This window comes from Schistosoma haematobium (genome assembly GCF_000699445.3).
Source record: "Schistosoma haematobium chromosome Unknown HiC_scaffold_215, whole genome shotgun sequence".
NCBI classification, from domain to species: Eukaryota; Metazoa; Platyhelminthes; class Trematoda; order Strigeidida; family Schistosomatidae; genus Schistosoma; species Schistosoma haematobium.
In genome coordinates this window covers 11,632-31,154 of record NW_026137051.1, presented here as the reverse complement: position 1 = coordinate 31,154, position 19,523 = coordinate 11,632, and the positions used below count along the sequence as shown (strand labels likewise).

Genomic DNA, 19,523 nt, shown 5'->3' with positions numbered 1-19,523 from the left:
ATCACCTTGTATTGATTTATTCCAATGATAAGATTCAATTAAAAGTGTAGATGGATGATTTGATATAGATGATGTAGATGGTAATGTTTGTATTGATGGATTATACCATAAGTTGTAGATTGTAAATCATCAGGTGAATTATTTTGTGAATTTGAATTATTATCTTTAATAAATGAAGCTAAAAAGAATAGAAGATATTTCAATGTTACAGTATTTAGATATGAAGATAAGTTAATTAGTGCTAGAATCATCAGGTAAGTAATAGTGAAGTTAGAAAGATACAGGATATTTGGAAATGATGATGGTAAATTAGTTGATGACATCATGAATCTTCATCGACTGACCTGCATCAACACCTGAACTAAGGATAGGAAGTGAAGTAGTTGAACATGCTGACAATTTCACTTATCTTTGATGTCTGATCAGACCTAATTAGTTAGTGTCTGACTAAATCTCAGCACGGATTCATAAGCCTTGCTTGGCTTTTGCCAACTTACGTCAACTCTGATGAAGGCGAAATATCCGTCTACCGATTAAGGGACAAATATGCTGCGTAGCAATTCGTCTTGTTCTACATTACGGCTGCGAAATATGGTCATTAAGGATAGAAGATACTCGTAAATTACTAATATTTGACCACAGATGCATTAGAAATATTGTTTGCATCTGCTGGTACCACCGGCTAAGTAATAGTGAGGTTAGAAAGATACAGGGTATTTGGAAATGATGATGGTAAATCACTTGATGACATCATGAATCTTCATCGACTGAGATGGTTGAGTCACGTGTTACGAATGCATGAACACCGATTACCACAACGTGCAATGCTGACTAGTGTTGGGGATGGTCGAAAGAGAGTTAGGGGCAGTCAAACCAAAACGTGGCATCACACCTTGAAGTCACTAAATTCTAGTATGAGCCATGTTGATCGCTGCAGACTACTTGGTTGGTGTCCGTGTGACTATCATAACCAATGGTTGGAGATTGTGTGTGACATGACTCACAATCGACCGATCACAATGGTATGGGTGTATACACACTCTGTCTACCCTTAAATTGTGAGATTGAAATCGCTTCATATCTTTCTTTGTATCAACTAATTCTTTCTTTCTGTACTATATCCTTACATAAAATCTTTCATTTATATAATACCATCATTGAGTTAACTACTTCTATGAATCTGGTGTTCGTGTTGTTGTGCTAATGAGGTATTGCAACTTGAACCGATGCTTATATACGTTCCTGGTGCTTTGTTGTAACTGACTGACTGAATTAGTGCTTGTCATGGATCTATAACGTTTGAGGCATCACTTAAAATTATGGAGCATTAGACAGATCTTCAATATTTCTATTTAATCATAACACATCCAGAAATATCAAACCTCTCAGTGGGCATGTTATTTATAGATCATTAATGTTGTATCAACTGATTTAAATGTTAGAATTCAGTCAATTTGTAAAAGAAAACATATGCGCATTTCCAAAAAGAACTTGAGATTGTGTGACAACGGACCACCGGTGAACTCGAGGAAGCTGTAAGAGGCTCAGAAGGAGCCGAAGACGTTCCATCCAATCACCTTTCGGAAGAATGTTCTAGAATTCCAACGTGTAGCTTCCCCATTGGATAATGCTAATAACCCCTGTACGCGGATTGGAAGACTGTAATGATGATTTCGTTCTCACTAAAAACTATAAATACCTGACAATTTTGTACTATGTTCGACACTGTTTGGAATAATATTCCTTTCATTAGTCTTCTGTCTTCTTACTGCGACTTGGAAGGGTTTTGGTGTTCTAGTGCTCAGTTATACGCGGTAGTATCAAGAATAATCGTTTTTTCAAGATATAACAGATTGAAAGGCGCAATGGATGTGAACAGTGCAATAACTCTCCATAGCACTTGATTGACATTCCTCAATCTTTCAAAATGATTAACAGACAAAGAAACACATCGTCTTGATGGAGTTTTGTTCTCTGAGCTGGATGGTTTGGTCGTAGAGATTTCATCGTTCTTCTGAACGACATCATCAGTACAAACTTTAGGTAGAAGTGAACTGTTCGAATTTCTCCAAATATGGTTCACAGCTCGTCCTGTAAACCTCAATGTTTATTCATTTTGATGCAACTAGTACATAACAAATAAATTATTTCGTTTTGTATTCCTTAGTTCAAGTTTAACTCTAAGGTAAAACATCTTTTCATTATTTCACCGAATAAAAGCTACTTCGATGGTTTAGAAAGTACTAAAACAGATCAAAGTTTCTGTTTATTAACTATCTAAATCGTTGTCTTACAATTCAGTAAGATTGTTGAAAAATATCGTAAAACCAATGACCGATAGATCCTGGGTTCGAATCTCGCAAGGCGGGATCGTGGATGCATACTGTTGAGGATTCTCACAATAGGACGAAACAGTCATCCAGTACTTCCAGATTTTCCCTGGTAGTCTAGCTTCAATTGATTCATGATCTCAAGTATAAAACTTTATTCATTTATCCACAATTCGGAAGAAGGTTTATCTACACTAAAACAGATGAGTTTTTATCATAGAATTTCTTTAATAAGATTAGAAGACTGTTAGGATTTCTTGAAAAATTCATAAGTTAAGGGAAACCCTCAAAACTAATTTACATTTAACTTGTCTTTTAACTGTTTGTTCATTGAATTCACTTGGTGCTATTTAACTTGTATCTTCCCATTGTTATTTAGGACTGCAATTGATCAGTCTCATGTTGGAATATGTGCATCATGTGAAGATTGTCTCAGTATAGCCTTAAATCACAAGCTTTTTAAGCAAAGATGGATAGTGGCTAACAGTGGAATCGAGTTTTTGATGCGCGTTTCATCCTATTTTGGACTCATCAGCTGGATGTACCTGCATCGCACAGTTGATGTTCACTCCGAAAGGGACTCGAACCCAGTACTTTTCACTTCAAACTCTGTCGCGTTATTCATTGGTTAAAAATGTACATACTTATCTGAAGGACATTCATAACACTACTAAAGATCCATATAATGAAAACAAACTGAAATTTTGTACACATACCTGATGTCGTAGTTATCGGTAAGAAATGTGTACTACTATGTTCATTTACTGGTATTGTTGATGTTTCATCTGTTTCAGGCATACAAGTAATACCACGTGAATAAGTAGATGGAGTTAAACGTTTAGCAATAGGTAATGGCCATTGATAAATAACTGAGAATTGAAGAATAATTTCACATGGTTGAATACTATCACAAAATAAATAATGTACTTTTGATTGATCAGATGGCTGAAATAAATTGAAATACAATATCATAGAATGCCTTTTTTATGGCAAATCTAGGTCGTTTATAGGAAATGGAGATAGATATGAGAAGAATGAAAAACAATTTGATAGAACTGAAAAGGAAAGCTCAGGATAGAGTGGGTTGTAGAATGGTGATTAGCGGCCTAAGCTTCATGGGGAGTAACAGGCGTAAGTAAGTATGTATGATCTGTACTTTAGGCATTGTCTATGAGATCGAAGACCTTTGGTTTGATTACTGTTGAAATCATGGATGTGTCACTACGGAAAAGTCTCATATTAGAACAAAATAGCTATCCAGTATTTCCTGGTTTATAATGGATGTCTAACTTTATTCGGTTCGTGATATCAATTATGAATGAGTTCTTCAGAAAAACTATGAAGTTCCAAAAGCGGATATTAGAATTAAGAATACTGTTAGGACACGAAACTGATTTGATGTCATTGATCGCTTGAATAATAACATTCAAAGAGATCAAAGTTTCTTCTCCTCTTGTGTGTGCACCTATTTCATACATCCATGGATCAGATTTGTATCGCCCTCAAATGCCCTGATACGGCCGAGAGTGGAGAGATTAAGCTCTCCCTCTCCAAATGCTCTCAAGTGTCCACGTGCATACAACCGCTTCCAGGAAATTCCTACTCACTGACTTCTCGTGGTGGGGGTGTTGTTTACGAAATTGAGAGGACGAAAAGTGAATGTCCGGCGCTCTAACCAGGTTGGTGAATATAGAGGATCCACCTAGAGAAGTTGGAAAACCCTAATTCCAAACAGCTGGTACACATGGGCTTCAGGATCCTAAGGAAACAAAAGGTATATGCACCAATTGTTGGTTACCGGTTACCATGAGAATGTATTTCCTTGGGTTGCTCCACTGCCTTGTGAATCAGGCCTTCGGGTCAAAAGCTCTAGTTGTGGCCCTTAAGAAAAGTGCCTGTTTTGGTTTGAGCACCCGGGCAGTATCCCAGCCTTCATGTACTAATGTTTATATGTTTAAATAAATAAAGATTTGTATCAATATGTTAAGTCATAAAAATTGTATCATACATTGGATTGACTCACTTTTAAATTGGAATATGTTTTCACAATTGAATATGTATTTGGCTTATGATAAATGGTCACTGTCCTGAATTGATTCATTAAAAAGAAAACTATATAAGATATATAACATGATAGTAGAGATTCAAATACTATTTACAGATATAGGCATTCTTATAATAAAGTTGGATTAACTCCGACAGTATAATATATAAGGTGTGTTTCATCCTGTTTGGAACTCACTAAACGGATCTACCTCTTATATTCGTATTCGGATTGAGATTCGAACTTAATATATTTCTTCGGATCAGTATAGGGTTGTGGAGATTAATAAGTTTCTGATCGCGATCATGAACCAATTGATGTTAGACCACCATTGAAAACCTAGAAGCATTGGACAGCCGTTTTATCCTATTGTGAAACTTTTTAACAGTGCGCATTCACGATCCCGCTCATGAGATTCAAACCCAGGGCCTTTAGTTAAACCTCAACACCTTCGATTGTACTGAGGTAGATACCTATCTCTACCCGACACGCATCAGCCCCACTGGTCACGGCTTATCATTAGAACTCCTTTTCTTTTCAAGCGATCAAATGAGCTACTAAGTTCAAACAGTTTGTCCCTAGCTCAATCGGTATGTAGCTATATATACTTGGGAAAAATGAAGCATATATATAAGTACACTTATTTGATGTAGTACTATTAACGTTATTGATATGTAAATCAGGTACTTTATTTGTTTACTGTAATTTTAATGTAGAATGACAATAGATTCTGATCAAGATATGATCTGGATAAGGCAATCGATACAATAAATAACAAATACGGAATGTTTATCATATTACATTTTATCCTATTAAGGTACAATAATAACTAAAATGAACACCTAACCTTTGAATATCTGGAGTTATGAAAGAAGTTTCACCTTGAATGTGTTTTGGGGATTATTAATTCATGTTATGTATGGTTTCAGATTTCATATTAATTATGTATTGTAGTCTAGTAATTAATGTATACTATCGTGTAAGTTTTAGGCCATAATATATGCAGAATGAATTGGAGTTTTTCGGTACTCTGATTGTGCAGGATGAAGCCGGAGAAAAGTTATATGTGTCAATTAGAGTCAGTGTTTTTAGTGGGGATAAGGAGTAAAACGAAGGTCATTCATGTTGTTACAGTTGGGTGAACTGACTATTAGTGGATGTAGTAGTTTAATAATTCGACAAAATGGGCATACAGAAGGGAAGATACGCAAATGATAATTTGTCAGTCAGTCAGCTACAACAAAGGACCAGGGACATATATAATCATCGGTTCAAGTTGCAATACCTCATTAGCACAACAACACGAACACCAGATTCATAGAAGTAGTCAATTCAATAGTAGTAATATATAAATGAAAGATTTTATGTAAGGATATAGTACAGAAAGAAAGAATTAGTTGATACAAAGAAAGATATGAAGCGATTTCATTCTCACAATTTAAGGGTAGACAGAGTGTGTATACACCCATACCATTGTGATCGATCGATTGTGAGTCATGTCACACACAATCTCCAACCATTGGTTATGATAGTGACACGGACACCAACCAAGTAGTCTGCAGCGATCAACATGGCTCACACTAGAATTTAGTGACTTCAAGGTGTGATGCCACGTTTTGGTTTGACTGCCCCTAACTCTCTTCCAACCATCCCCAACATTAGTCAGCATTGCACGTCGTGGTAATCGGTGTTCATGCATTCGTAACACGTGATTCAACCATCTCAGTCGATGAAGATTCATGATGTCATCAACTGATTTACCATTATCATTTGCAAATACCCTGTATCTTTCTAACCTCACTATTACTTAGCCGGTGGTACCAGCAGATGCAAACAATATTTCTAATGCATCTGTGGTCAAATATTAGTAACTTACGAGTATCTTCTATCCTTAATGACCATATTTCGCAGCCGTAATGTAGAACAAGACGAATTGCTACGCAGCCTATTTGTCCCTTACTTGGTAGACGGATATTTCGCCTTCATCAGAGGTGACGTAATTTGGCAAAAGCCAAGAAAGGCTTATGAATCCGTGCTGAGATTTAGTCAGACACTAACTAATTAGGTCTGATCAGACATCAAAGATAAGTGAAATTGTCAGCATGTTCAACTACTTCACTTCCTATCCTTAGTTCAGGTGTTGATGCAGGCCAGTTCTGAAGCAACAACTTGCATTTAAAGAGGGAGAAACTCATTTTAGACATTCTGGCATTGTCCTTCAGTGCTACCAAAAGGCTGTGTTTCATCAGCGTCTTCATCAAACAGTACTATATCAGCTACGTACTGTAAGTCGGTAAGTGGACCTTCTGGTTGGAGATCAATGTCCGAGAGTTCAGTCGACGAGAACTTTATTTCCATCAGTATGTTTATGATGAAGTTGAGCAAAATTGATGATTTACATAATAACTAATTCAGAATAAAAGTACTCTAATCAAAACTATGGTCTTTATAAATAAACTTCAATTATAATTTGTTCTATCGAATACATTAAAATATCACTGAGTATTAATCAATGAAATCTTGTCTAATCCTTAGTTCGAATCAACGTTACCATGAGATCACTAATCACAATGTGATTTGAGTTTGACATTAGATACTTGAAAACAATTAACAAGAAACCCTAATTAATTCCATATTTTCATGCTAGTCTAACAGTTGCTAATGGAATACAACTACAATCCTGAAGAAGTTGAAGTTCTTCAAAGGATCAGATTATGATCAACAGAATATGATCAGAATCAAGAAATACATGAGATAACAATTGGTATTACTCCGTGATAATTTGATGTAGCATCCCAGTTCTAGAGGAATCCTACTGTGTTAGAAGATACTGTCTTGACTAATGTCGATCAGAATGTAACATAGGTTAAGAAAATCTTTAAGAAGATCTTTAACTGCCTAACATTATGATAATAGAAGGTTTATGAGAAATAGACTTTACATATTTAAATGAGATACGAATGTATTTTTAAACCTTTGAAGTTACTAATTAACAAATAAAATTACAATTATCTTGGAATCAGAGTAGATTTCGTGGCGAGACTCTAATTTATGAACGAGCCAATCAGTGGCGTTTTAGAGATTTCAAGGTGACGGTGCCAACTTCAGTGCTTAATGCTAACGTACGATCGGTTCACAGGGAATTCTGCACAAAACGTGATAATTGAGAGGCTATAACGAATAAAACGGCGGGACTATAATTTGTGGACGAAACAATCAGGTATAAGGTAATAGATCTCGGATTTTAACGTGAAAGCCTTTCATCCATTTGGTTAAATAAACTCCTGGCATTATAGCTGATATCAGTTCGTGATGAAAACCCTATTCATATATAATTCCTAACTAAGGCAAATTATGACAATTATTGAGAACTGGATAATAAAAGCAACAGTAACACTAGCTCCAGCCAGGTACTACAATATATACGGATGTTTGGAGAGCGTACAGACTCTTACATAGACTTGGTTATGTGCATCGTGTCGTTATCCACAAGTAGCATTTCGTGTACTCAACAACCGGAGTGCACATAAACAATATTGAAACTATGTGGTGGAGCCTGAGAGAGTTTTTGAGACTTGATCATGGCTCCAGAGGCCGATTATTCTGTAGCCGTATGGATGATTTCCTCTACTGCATGCATTATGATATTAGAACCTTTGAACCTCTTTCTAACCCTGACAAATTTTTGAACCACGTATAAGAAGTGTATCCATTTTATTTCCTTGGTTTTGTATAATATATTTTTACTCTATACTGACTGTTTGCTGATTGACTAATAGTTCTCTAGGTCGCTTAAGTTTCGTTCAAAGGTCGTCCATAAATTAGAGTCTCGCCGATTTCGTATGTCAAAGATTATCTACGAATCAATATTGTAACTTTAGTCAGTAAAAGTTATAATGATTATCATAATTAAATAAAATGTAATAAAATGTTTAGTTCATGTTCACTCGGTATTCCTTACTTGAATGTTCCCATTGTTGTATTAGGACTACAATTGATCAGTCTCTTATTGGTATATGTACATCCTGTTCAGGTTACTTTGGAATCCAGAATGCACGTTTCGTTCTGTTTCGGACTCGTCAACTGAATGTATCTGCATCTCAGAGTTGATGTTCACTCTGAGACTCGAACTCAGTACGGTTTGGCTCAAACGCCATCGTGTTATTCACTTAGCTACTAAGTCCTAATAGCCACTTGCTTGTGTGATGGGGTGTATTCTGTGTGTATTGCCTCGATATCGCCTTTAATATTTTTATTCTAATTTCAACTCATTTCATATTTACTAGTATAGGGGTTGTGGAGTTTATTAGGTTTTTGATTGAGATCATGAACTGATTGATGATGTTAGACCACCTTTGGAAACCTGGAAGCACTGGACGGCCGTTTCGTCCTATTGTGTGATTCCTCAGCAGTGTGCATCCATTTAATGTTTATTGTCTAAAAACGTTTGAATCCATACTTCATCGTAAACAATGATTTTTACAAAAGATTAACTTACTTGAATATTTCACAAAAATCTTTTATATCAAGCCATATTTCTTTAGGATTCGTTACAGAACTAGTTGTTATTGATACTTCAGGTACAATATCTTCACCGCATGATTTCATGTGTAATGAATTGTTTGTACGTGAACTAGAATTTTGTTGACTACTTCCACTTGTTTCTGGAGTTTTATTCTGTCCTTTAGCTTCTTTTGATTTACTTGTCATCCCTAAAGTATATTTTTTTTTAATCAATTTAGAGGTATGGATGATAATTCGAAAATATGAATAAACTCACAATTTAAATAACTAACACTGTAGCCGTTAAGTGAACGACCTAGATTTCGCAGATGATCTGGCCATCCTATCGCAATCGCAATAGCAAATGCAGGAGAAAACGACCAGTGTAGCAGCAGTACATCTCAACATACACAAAAGGAAAAGCAAGATTCTCCGATACAACACAGCATGCATCAATCCAATCACAATTGACGGAGAAGATTTGGAAGATGTAAAAACCTTTACATACTTCGGCAGCGTCACTGATGAATACGGTGGATCTGATGTAGATGTGAAGGCGTTGATCGGTAGAGCAAGAGCGGCATATTTACAATTTAAGAACATCTGGAACTCAAAACAACCATTAACCAACACCAAAGTCAGAACTTCCAATACAAATATCAAGACAGTTCTACTGTATGGGGTGGAATCTTAGAGAACTACGAAAGCCATCATCCAGAAGATGTAAGTGTTTATTAACAGTTGTCTACGAAAAATACTTCGCATCCGTCGGCCGGACACTGTTAGCAACAGCCAACTGTGGGAAAGAACAAACCAGATCCCAGTGGAGGAAGAAATTAGGAAGAAGTGCTGGAAGTGGATAGGACACACATTGAGGAAATCGCCCAACTGTGTCAGAAGACAAGCCCTCATATGGAACTCTCAAGGCCAAATGAAAAGAGGAAGACTAAAAAACACATTACGTAGAGAAATGGATATAGACACGAGAAAAATGAACAAGAATTGGCTGGAATTAGAAAGGAAGGCCCAGGACAGAGTGGGTTGGTGAATACTGGTCAGCGCCCTATGCTGCATTAAAAGTTACAGGCGTAAGTAAGTAAGTAACCGCTAAGGCTTAAATAGAGTACCGTATGTGAGCAATTTAGTGACCATCAGTGATCAATGAAAATACGGCTTTTCGGTATATATTTATTTGTGAAATTTAAAGGCATATAACATCATACAAAGAATTCTAGGATCTACAGACTTTAAGTTTATAGATTCAATATCTGATTAGGTCATACACCCTTAATGCTGAAGAAACTCCTACTGGAATTGAACACCTGTCCAACACTTTCCAACTTTCAGTGGTTGTATAGATTATATCGACTCATGATGTAAACTATCTTGATGGAGTTTCCCTTGTTAATTGCGTGTCAACGATTCATCAAACCAACGATAATGAAATTTATCTTAAAGCTCATTTAGATTCAATGAATATAGATTCACTCGTGATAGACTTTCACGTTGAAATATCTTGCTGATCGTTCATTATTGTTCTATTACAGAATAATCACAAAAGATCATCAGATTAAGAAAAACATTTTTGATAATCTTTAAGTCTAGATAATCCACAGTAGATCCTTCATCGATATTGTTCATAATCAACCAATGAATATCAAACTTCATTCTGATTGATCATCATTAAGATCCTGCAAGGACAGTAAATTCTAAGGGACTAAACATTTTCACTCTAATTAATGTAACAATAAATACTATATTATCAGAATGGGTTTTGTGGAGATTTTCAGAAATTTCACTGGTTGAAGTCATGAGTCATTTGAAGCTGGACCATCATGTAAAACCTTGAAGCACTGGACGGCCGTTTCGTCCTATTGTGGGACTCCTCAGCAGTGCGCATCCGCGATTCCGAACCCCGCGGGATTCGAACCCAAGACCTACTGGTTTCGCGCGCGAGCACTTAACCACTGAGCCGACACCTAACGTTGTTAATGTCTAACTTCAACCAATCCACGAAGTTGTGCCACCGTACACCATTGTCTTCAGTGAGTTCCTATCTCACAACAGACCTGGTTGAACTCCACTGGTAACGACTTCTCACCAATGGTTAAATGCTCGCGCGCGAAACCAGTAGGTCCTGAGTTCGAATCTCTCGGGTTGCGGGATCATGAATGCTCACTGCTCAGGAGTCCCATACTAGAACGAAACGGTCTTCCAGTGCTTCCACGTTTTCCATGGTGGTCTAGCTTCAATTGACTCATGATTTCAGCCAGTGAAATACTATATGTTGTAGAATAAAAGACTTACTAGAACTCCAGGAAATACCTCTTGGAGATAGTCACTTCTGAGCATACGATAATTATAATCAGAGAGGGATTTTGTGGATATCATAGCACTTTAATAGTTGAATGTATGAGTCAATTAAAGCTAGACCACCATAGAAAACCTAGTAACACTGAATCGCCGTTTTGTCCTAGTGTGGGACTCCTCTACAGTGTGTATCCATGATCCCACTCACGGAGTTCGAACTCAGAACCTGAGTTGTTGATGTGATACTCGTTAAAAATAGACTCATCATTCTAAATAACTAATGGAAATAGCTTCTCAGTTGAAGATGGTTTGTGTTTTATTATAATGGGACAAATCACAATGTACTAGGGTATTTACAACATCTCAGTGTTCACAATTACAATACTAGTCATCATATCTTTATAGGGTGGTTTATATTTTACAACTTACCTTTCTTTAGTATGTCTTCACGTGAACCCCTCTTCTAGAAAAGATAATTGAAAAACACTAGTACTCTAGGATACATATATGTCATTTTAATCACTAGCTATGAATAGGTAAATAAAAATGAAATCAACCTCTATCAGGGTAATCTATTTCCTCAAGATTACAAGTATATCCTACTGATAAATGTCAGCTAGCATGAAATTTAGTGGTGAGACTATAATCTATGGACGACCTTTGAGCGACACTTAAGTGATCTTGACAGTGCACACCTAGTAACTAAGACAGAATGAGGGTTATAAAACAGTGTGGGGAATTCGAATTATAAATTATAGTTGATGGTTAAGGTTAGGAATTAGATTTAGGGTTTTCATCACGAACTGACATCAGCTATAAATTCTAACAATTAGACATCAGTAGTCCATAATGAATCTTTCCATTGATGTTTGGGATAGCTACTGATCAATTTCTTGTTAGCATATGTACATCTTGTACCGATTGCCTTGATATTGCCTTAATTCACAAGAATTATGAACAAAGATGAATAGTGGCTAGCAGTGGAATCCAGTTTGACTCATGTTTCGTCTTAGTTGGAACTCGTCAGCTGAATGTACCTGCATTCCAGAGTTGATATTCACTCCAGGATTTACCTTAAAAGATCGTAATGATCAGTTCAATTATAAAACATTTTGATTATTAAGAACTATCCAATACTAACTCGTTTCAATGTTTCCTAGGTAACATAAATTCCTTTTAATAAATGATCTTTAAATTTCCACTTATTTTTCATGAATCATGAATAAATTTTTACTAACTTGAGATCTAGATGGACTTGGATTATTTGAAATGGATTCACGTCGACGACGTGTTGGTGATGTTTGAGAATTTGATCTAGTTTTTAATGTTCCACTAATTTGTTTTCCTGTATCAGGTGAAGAACTTGACGTATAAACTGATTCAACAGTAGAAGTAGGCGGACTTGTTCTATAAATCAAAGGAATAATAATATGTATTTAAATATAAAACTTCAACTTATTAGTTTGAGGGTAAAAATAGTCGATAAAATGGTTTTGAAGTGTTTTCAGACTAGCGAACTATATCATTCAACAGGACTCAGTAGCTGAGGGGATAACATGATGACGTTTGAAGCAAACGGTACTGCGTTCGAGTATCGTAGTGAACATCAACTCTAAGATGCAGATACATTCAGTTGACGAGAACTCAAATAGGGTGAAACGCGTGTCAAACTGGATTCCACTGCTAGCCCCCATCCATCTTTGCTTAGAATGTTTTTGACTTAAGGTAATATAGAGGCAGTCCGCACAAAATATGGATATACCAACAAGAGACTGATTAATTAGAGTCCTAACACAACCTACTCTTACACCATAAAACACCACACGTCGGGGCAGTCGGTGGTTGACCATACGTAACACATGTTCCAGTCATCTCAACTAGTGAAGTTTCACTACTTCATCAATTGATTTTTCATCCTTACCCAGTACTCGTTTCCTAACAACTGCATTACTTACTCGGTGGTCACAGGATATACGAGCAATGCTTCAATGACACTTATGATCGAATACTAGTAACCTACGAATATCCTCTACTCTTACCGGCCATGTTTCACAGCCATAAAGTAGGACAGAACGAACTGCTGTGAAGTAAACCCTTCATTTGTTTGGTAGACGTATATCTCGCCTACGCCACAAATGACGCAAGTTGGCAAAAGCTAGTCGAGCCTTCTCTATCCGTGCTGAGATTTCGTCACACCAGACCACAAGGGCTGATGAGACTCCCAATATAAGTGAAGTGGTCGACACGCTCGACTACCTCGCTCCCTATCATTTTGCATTTCGAGGGGGAGAATCGCATCCCAAACATGCTAGCATTGTTGCTTATAGTGATCAGAAGACTGCATTTTGTCAGCGTCTTCACCAAATAGAACTGTCATTGGAATATTCTAATTGAATCTCCTGGTAGAAGTTCAATCCCTGGACTGAGCCATGTTGGTGCGTATAGACTAACTGGTTGGGATCTGCGAGATGATAACATCCGATGGTTAGAGATCTTGAATGACATGGCTCCAAATCATTTGCAATGGCGTAGGTTTATCCACTCTTTGTGTTCTCCCAAATTCTAATCTTCCGAATTATTCATGCCCCTTTTTCTCCTTCGAAATCTATTTCACTGGATTATACTCCTTGAATAACATCTTCAAACCTTAATCTTGCCAATTACTACTTATACTCTTACCACCTCTACCACTGCGGTAATTGAATTGATAACTACATTTTTGTGCTAATGTGGTATGGCAACTTGAACTGATGTACGTACGTACGTACGTACGAAGTTCTACGTTGTTCTGACTAACATCACTTGGTTTCAATATATTGTAATGAAAGCACTAGCTTGTTCTAATGCTTAACTGATCAGTTAGTGGCTTAATAATACGGTTTGGATTTGAGAAATAATCCTTTAAACGAAATAATTCAATCTACCCATTTATTAATTTCAATACTTTATCAACTTTAATTGGTTAATAATCTAAAATTAAAAATTTAGCTTTTCAAATCTATGTAAATGATAATTCATTAGAATTGGTTGCACAAGCCAGTGACTATTTGGATTTAGTAGCTAAGTGGATAACGCGATGGTGTTTGAAGTGAACAGTATTCAATTCGATTCTTGGAGTGAATATCAACTCTACGATGTAAATAAATACAGCTGATGAGAGTCCGAATAGGATGAAACACGTGTATCCATCTCTATTTGATTGATAGTTACACTTAATACACATCATTACAACAAAATCTAATATAAATACTTATAACATACATAACTTTCTCCGATTCATAAAATATATGCTCTTGTACAGGTGTCCATAGAAGTAATGAACGTATAGGTTCTTTCTCTTTATTACTTTGTAAATCATTATTGTTAGATGAATCAAATGGAAAATCAGATGGTCTTGGTCTGATCAACTTCCATTGAGGTGTAGGTTGTATAGGTGATGGAGGAATAAGTGGTATAGTACGACGTTTAGCTATACGAATTGGATATGAATCTGTATAAGTGAATCCAAATTGTTTAAGTTTCATTGTAATCTCCTCCTTAAATATTAAGAAATTTTATATAAAATGTATTATTGATTACTTGTAAAAACATATATAAGTAATAACCTATACTTTACAGTTCACATTATCTTCTTTCTTTCTGTACTATATCCTTATATGCAATCTTTGCTTTTGAGATGATGAGGAAGATTTGTAGCTCAGGTGGATGATTTTGATGGAGTTTTGTTCTCTGAGCTGGATGGTTTGGTCGTGGAGCTTTCATCGTTCTTCTGAACGACATCATCAGCACAAACTTCAGATAGAAGTGAAGTGTTCGAATTTCTCCATATGTGTTTCACAGCTTGTTCTGTGCACCTCGATGTTGATTGGTTCTTGTTGACCTTAAATTTATCATTGTTCACTTCTTTGTTTTGGTTGTGTCTCCCATTGTTTTGATTTTTGTTCTTATATTTATGCATGATTTTCCTGATTGGTTGATAAATTGGATTGATTTCAATATGTTTGTTGATTGCTGATTGACCTGAGTGCGAAGCTTCTAAAAATTCTCTGGTGTTTTTGGAGTTTCCTCTGTCTAAGATTTCCACATTTTTCCAATCGAATGAGTGTCCGCAGTTGTCCACGTGTATTGAAATAAGTGAAGAGATATCATGGCGTTTGACTGCTAATTGATGTTCATGTAGGCGTAGGTGGAGGGGGCGTCCGCTTTGTCCGATGTAGTGTTTGTCGCAGTTGGTACAATTTATTTTGTAGATAATGTTTGATTTGTTCTCCTTTGTTATTTCATCTTTTGGTTTGCATAAGATTGATTGTAGTGATTTTGTTGGTTTGTGTGCCACACCTATCCCGAAGGTTTTCAGCAGTCTCGTTGCAGTTTCTGATATTCCTTGTATGTACGGTAGGGTGATCCACGACCAAACCATCCAGCTCAGAGAACAAAACTCCATCAAAATCTTTGCTTTATATATTACACCATTGAGTTAACTACTTCTATGAATCCGGTGTTCATCTTGTTGTGCTAACGAGGTGTGGCAACTTGAACCGATGTATGTACGTGCCTGATCCTACGCTGTAACTGACTGACTAACTGACTGACTGACCATTATCAGATAATTTAATTAATATTTCATACAACTTTTCCCGTTTATAGTCTTTGTTACATCCTTAGACTATAAGATTATCGAGAAATACGATTACCAAATGAGATACACTGATTTATATAATCAAACTAATGATGCATACACCAGTACAAGTAGTCTAGAGTTTCGGTTGGTCTTTCTACCTACTTAGCTCTACCTTTTCGAGTTCAGAACGCCTATCTCAGCCTCCACGGTACGATTCATATATTTCAAATATACTGAGTTTATCATACAAGCTAAACAGACCAGATCATACCATAAAATAGAAAATAATATTTGTACAAGATCAATTCATAAACTGGCTGTGATTGTGAGATGCTGTAACTAATAGATTGGGAATAATTTAAGAGTGGTAAATCATATAACAGTAACCAATAGGTCAAATGGAAGCTTCTAATGAAATGAATATGAATGTACATATAATATAGTCGTACAATGAGAATATTCGTATAATATTAGTCCATAAGTAATTCCTAACGGTTACTACTCATTTATTCTCGTCTGGGTATAACACTTGGATAAAGAGCTTGTTGTGGATGCGGAGGAATAGACCAATAATTATCATGTTAAGCCCAATGGTGTCCTTGGACTTTAAATGGACATTTCCTATTGGTCGATATCTGTTCACTTGTTGAATACTGTACAAAATGTTGTTTTCTATTTTATGGTACGATGTGGTATGCTTGGTTAGTATATAAATAGAGTATGTTTGAAATATAATGATTTATATCTCCGAGGCTGTGACTTGTGTTCTGGACTCAACTAACTGGGCTAGACAGGGAAGTGGGACCAACCGAGACTCTAGGCCGTCCGTACGTGTTTACGTGTCACTGTAATCGATCGGTAAGTACTCTGCTCTCTAATTTTCCAGTCAAGGACACAACAATTAGCACAGGGTAAACAACCACCGCAACCTAAAGCCATAACAGAGCTCCAGTCAGCTACTAACAACTTAAAACAATAATATTAATCAATAAAACAAGTGTTGTGGATACGCACTGCTGAGGAGTCCCATACTAGGACGAAACGGCCGTCCAGTGGTCCCAGGTTTTCCATGGTGGTCTAGCTTTAATTGATTCATGATCTCAACTGTTGAACTTAATACAATCACCACAAAACCCTTTCTGATACAAATGTACATACTATTATATCTAGGGCTTAGATCCTTGAGATACCGCATACAACTCGAGCATTTAGATGCTAGAACCTTCCAAGTCACAAATAAGAAGATAGAAGACAATTGAGAAGGAATGCTACTTCAAACAGTGTCAAATATAGTACAAAACTCTCAGGTATTTATAGTTTTTATTAAAAGTGAAATCATCATTTTAGTCATCTAACCCGCATACAGTAGTTTTTAGTACTTTTTAATAGGAAGCTACACGTCATGATTCTGGAATGTTCTTTCAAAAAATTACTGGATGGAATACCTTCTATTCTTTCTGAGCTTCTTAGAGCTTCCTCGAATTCACCCGTGGACCGTCCTCACACATATTTAATATCAAAAATGTCTAAAATGAACTGAATTAAAATGTTCAGAACACCATTGAATGCCGACTCAGTGGTCTAGAGGTGGAATCGTGGATGCCGAACTGTTCACTAGTTCCATACTAGATTGGAACGGTCGTCCAGTGTTTCCAGGTTTTTAATGATTGTCTTATATTCATCCATTCATGATGATGTATATGTTATTTCCTTTCTTGAATTGACACTTTAAGAAATCAATAAAATTTATCTAATGATCAGCGCCTGATGCGAAACTGATATGTCCTGAATTCGAATCTCACGGGGTGAGGGATCGTGGATGCACATTACTGAGGAGTCCCATACTAGAATGGAACGGCCGTTCAGTGCTTCCAGGTTTTCCATGGTGGTCTAGCTTCAATCAATGAGATCAAATAACTAACAATACAAAATGAATAGAAATTTATGTAATGCTTATACATAGATCATCATCGGTTGCCAAGTTAGAATTCTCAAATCAACTCGAAAATAACAATCTAATTAGTAACTAAATAATAAACTCAATAAACTAACAATCATTTCATAGAATTCATCTAACCTTTGATGCTGAAGGAACAAGTGATGCCAATGATGAAACTGTATTTTTACACGATGCAAATATTATAGTTTCAGGAATCTTAGGATTCATTAATTCGGTTGTATTATGCCCAACTAAATGTAACAATATATAAAGAGAGAGAATGAGTAAAACGAAGAGAAAACTTATGACGTTAGAATATATTCAAACCCTAATTACTGGTAGATGGACTAACAACTAGATTCATGTTTTAAAAGAGTCCAAACCAGTATTTATCAGTTGAATAATGTAAATTGTAATAAACGTTTAGTTTAGTTACTTACTTACGTCTATTATTCCCACTGGAGTACTACAAGCCGTCGACCAGCATTCTCCAACCCATTCTGTGCTGAGTCTTCCTTTCCAGTTCTATCCAATTGTTGTTCATTTTTCTCATATCTGTCTCAATTTCTCGGCGTAATGTATTCTTTGATCCTCCTCTTCTCATTTGGTCTTGAGGATTCTAAGTGAGGGCTTGCCTTATGACGCAGTTTGGTGTTTTCCTCAATGCGTGTCCTATTCATAAGTTTCAAATGTAGTTTTCTGTAGAGATTTTCTTTTTCGACTCTTCAAACTAGGATACAAATACAAAACTTACATAAGACTGAGACCAGTAAATCATTGAGGATTGAAAGCATTTTTTAAAAATCGCATCTCATTTTCAAGTTCAGTAGTCCTTTTCAACTCCAACTTCATAGATCCTAAATTCCATATGGAGTCATTAATGTACAATGATGAAAAGTTTCATATTAGGTAGGATATAATGATCAGGATGGGGTTGTGGAGATTATTAAGTTATTGATTTAGATGATGAATCGATTGATGTTAGATTACCATTGATAACCTAGAACCACTGGATGGCCGTTTCGTCCTATTGTGAGTCTCCTCAGAAGTGCGAACATACGATCCCCTCGCGGGATCAAAACTAAACAATCTCAACAACCCTAAACTGATGATATTTATTCGTTTAATAATTATCATTAATGATTATAAAACTTGAATGAATAATTCTCTCAATGAATCAACACAAAACAAACTCTTGATTGATTTCACTGGTTGAAATCATGGGTCGATTGAAGTTAGTCCACCATGGAAAACCTGGTAGCAATGGACGGTTGTTTCATCCTTGTCTGGGACTCCTCACCAACGCGCATCCACAATCTCGACTCCCGCACGGTTCGGACTCAGGACCTGTTAGTCTTGCGTGAGTACGCTTAAACATTAGACCACTGAGCCGGCTGGCATCCGACGGTGTTAATGTCTAACTTCAACCAATGCACGAAGTTGCCCTCGCGGACGAGATCAATAGCTACTAGGTTCGAATATCGCGAGGGGTGAGATTGTGGATGCGCGTTGGTGAGGAGTCACAGACTAGGACGAAACAACCGTCCAGTGCTACCAGGTTTTCCATAGTGGTCTAACTTCAATTGATTCATGATTTCAACCAGTGAAATTTCTAAAATCTCCACATAACTCCTTCTCTATTTATTGTCAATGTTTCAGTTGATCAGTAATCTAATCTATTTGGTAATATCGATTCAAGTTTATTCATCAAAGAACATATTTTTGTATTGTGATATGTGGTACTTATATCGACATAAGTAGTATATAATGATAGTC

The 19,523-nt window shown here is 36.4% G+C and overlaps 1 protein-coding gene across 1 annotated transcript; it reads right to left on the bottom strand.

Annotated features, from left to right (window-relative positions):
* Nucleotides 1–38: 38 nt before the first annotated feature.
* Nucleotides 39–17,975, bottom strand: MS3_00010531 (uncharacterized protein; the record flags this gene model as incomplete). The annotated part of the gene is made up of 8 exons (XM_051218905.1): nucleotides 39–178; nucleotides 3,047–3,275; nucleotides 4,354–4,417; nucleotides 8,873–9,086; nucleotides 11,617–11,650; nucleotides 12,426–12,594; nucleotides 14,449–14,723; nucleotides 17,886–17,975. 8 exons carry the CDS (start codon nucleotides 17,973–17,975, stop codon nucleotides 39–41), a joined length of 1,215 nt encoding a protein of 404 aa, XP_051064068.1.
* Between the last annotated feature and the right edge of the window lie 1,548 nt (nucleotides 17,976–19,523).